The following is a 2754-nucleotide window of genomic DNA, read 5'->3' as shown; positions in this document are numbered from 1 at the left end:
AATCAATCATGTCAAGTTGTCAATTCCAATAAGCCAACTGGAAACTACTAATGAGAGAGACAAAAAACACACAAAGGCGGCCCGGTGCAATAAGCTCCGGCTATGTGCAGGTGCGGGAAATGATCGGGTCATAAGGGGTACACAATCTTACATGTATTTCTGCAAGACGCTATTTCCATGGCTTGAACCTGTGACCTTTTGGTCCCATGATAACAACTTTACCAATTACGACAAGTTATCCTCCGAACAAAAAAACAAAAAATAATTCCAAAAGTCCTGAGAACTTTTTGTAGGGTCATTTGCTTAATTTGGTTGCCAGACAAAAAAAGCCTGGGGAAAAAATAGCAGCTTCACTGCTTATTTTTCTCAATAAATCCCAACTACATAAACCCCTCGTCTCTTCTCACTCTCTACTTCCTCAACCATTTCTCTGCCTATCTCATTCTAGTATTTTAGACAAACATTGTTTGCAAACAAAGAAATTGCACTTTAATTGTCAATGGCTAGACCACAACAGCGATATAGAGGCGTTCGACAGAGACATTGGGGTTCTTGGGTCTCCGAAATTCGCCATCCTTTACTGTAAGTAGCCTTCTCCTTTTGAATTAAGCAATCGTTTCTGTCTTCGACTTGAACTCTATATATATGCACACACATTCGCACCCATTGTGACAAAAAAGAAATGGATGCGATCGTAATGCATATAACTTAAAATTCTGTGTCCGCATCTATTTCAAGCCATGGAAACAGTATCTTGCAAAAATGTAGGATAAAAGTGCGTACAATAGACCCTTGTGGTCTGGCTCTTCCCCGAATTCCGCACATAGCGGAAGCTTAGTGCACCTGACTGCCTCTATTTCGAGACTCAAAAGTTATTGAAATTTGGTAACGTAAAAATTAAATGGTATATTTTGGTTGTAGGAAGACAAGAATTTGGTTAGGAACATTTGAGACAGCAGAAGATGCAGCAAGAGCATATGATGAAGCAGCAAGGCTTATGTGCGGTCAAAGGGCTAGAACCAATTTCCCATACAACCCAAACATGCCACAAACATCTTCCTCCAAAATTCTCTCAGCTAATTTGACAGCCAAGTTGCACAAATGTTACATGGCTTCACTTCAAATGGCCAAAACCTCAGCACAACAACATAAAATCCAAGCTTCACATGTTAATGTACCAAAAAATACACCCATTCAAGAAAATGTTGCTTATGAAAAAAGGAAACAACAAATGGTAGCGCCAAAGCCATCATTATTGACACATGATGTGGAGAGCATACCACAAGTTGTTAAGCCACTTGAAGATGATCACATAGAACAAATGATTGAAGAACTATTGGATTATGGGTCCATTGAGCTTTGCTCTAATGTTACTTCTCAGTAAAAGAGATATTATAAAGCGATATCTTGGGCACGTACCTCGACTGCTTTTGGTGATGTTCCTCCTCATCAGTGATTGTCATCTCTCGGGTCTACATTGCTTCTGAACTAGAAACTACCCACTTTGCTAATTTAGCACAATTAGTACAAGTCTTTTTCATGAGCCTCTCTGTCTAAAATCTATACATCATTAGTAGTTAGGCCTTTCCTTCTCTTTGGTTCCTAGAGTTCTTGCTTTAAGAGAACCTTCTATTAGTTGTATGTCCAGTGTAATAAAAAGAAACATGTTACGGCACTATTAATATCATAAGTATCACATATATATTCCAGAGTACTACTTTCTTTATTATGACGTATTACATTTATGAGAAATTTAGATTAGCCAACTCTCTCTCTCTATATATAAAGCTGGAAAAAAGAGGAGTAACATGGCATATTTCTTTGGCTAGCTTTACCATTTATCCTTATCTTCATTTTTTTTTTTTTGGCTTTTTTGCCTCCTTTTGATCTGAACAGGTAAACCTATTCCAATTCTTTGGGTCATTAATTTATCTCTCATTTTTGCTATTTTATTGTTTCTTCGCTTATTATTGTGCCATTTCTTCTTCTTTGTAACTTCCCATCAAATCTCTCCTTATTTTAGGTTTTGATTTTCCTAATGGACTGTTGTAATTACCATAATCAATGTCAAAAAAAAATTGTGAACTTATATAAGTGCATTTTGCAATCTCTAAGATTTGCATTCACTTCATTGACCACTAGGCTATACCCTATACCCTTGGATGTCAAATTAGACTACAAATCATAGAGGGACTAATTGCAGCTTTTGTCCCTACTTCAGGTGCTTTTGAAATCTCTTTGCTAGATATGATACATAGTCTGCATGCCACAAATGTTGTTTGCTTAACCTATCTGAAAAGGGAGATTGCAACCTCCTTCATACTAAGGAACATACGCCAGTTTTTAATTTTGAAAAGGAGATTTCCATTATTATCTTTAAATTCATATGCATTAACTTCAAATTGTAATCCTTTTATTTCAAACATGACACTGTTGCGACGTGCAACCCGATCCAAACAACATACCCGTGGCAGCATGCCACCCGATCCATAAATAACAATAAATAAAGAAATACCCATCAAGACATAATGCTTATGCCTACAAAATACCCGAATATCGACTGCAAGCACGCCAAGTGCAAACATACAACCCTGGAGAGACAGATAGCGCCATGTGCTACAAAACAAGCTCGACTAAGGTGCAATAGCGACAAGCTACACAGAACCCCAACACACGTGCAGATAATCAAGTCAGCTCACAGCCCACATGACATTAGAGTATTATAGAGAAAAGGTAACGACATGAACAACATCC

At 37.7% G+C, this 2754-nt stretch overlaps 1 protein-coding gene across 1 annotated transcript; it reads left to right on the top strand.

The window, feature by feature from the left end:
• Nucleotides 1-422: 422 nt before the first annotated feature.
• On the top strand, nucleotides 423-1682 carry LOC104222177 (ethylene-responsive transcription factor ERF003-like). The gene is made up of 2 exons (XM_009773368.2): nucleotides 423-582; nucleotides 922-1682. Exons 1-2 carry the CDS (start codon nucleotides 500-502, stop codon nucleotides 1382-1384), a joined length of 546 nt encoding a protein of 181 aa, XP_009771670.1. The 5' UTR covers nucleotides 423-499; the 3' UTR covers nucleotides 1385-1682.
• Nucleotides 1683-2754: the final 1072 nt, after the last annotated feature.

This window comes from Nicotiana sylvestris, chromosome 6 (assembly GCF_000393655.2).
Source record: "Nicotiana sylvestris chromosome 6, ASM39365v2, whole genome shotgun sequence".
In the NCBI taxonomy this organism is placed as follows: Eukaryota; Viridiplantae; Streptophyta; class Magnoliopsida; order Solanales; family Solanaceae; genus Nicotiana; species Nicotiana sylvestris.
The sequence above is the reverse complement of the archived record's forward strand: the minus strand, read 5'-3'. Positions and strand labels throughout refer to the sequence as shown.

What these genes read in the sequence shown, in the direction of transcription:
- LOC104222177 (XM_009773368.2), top strand. Translation starts at nt 500, where the DNA reads ATGGCTAGACCACAACAGCGATATAGAGGCGTTCGACAGAGACATTGG. An exon ending in GAAATTCGCCATCCTTTACT is followed by an intron (nt 583 to 921) that starts GTAAGTAGCCTT and finishes TTTTGGTTGTAG; the next exon opens with GAAGACAAGAATTTGGTTAG.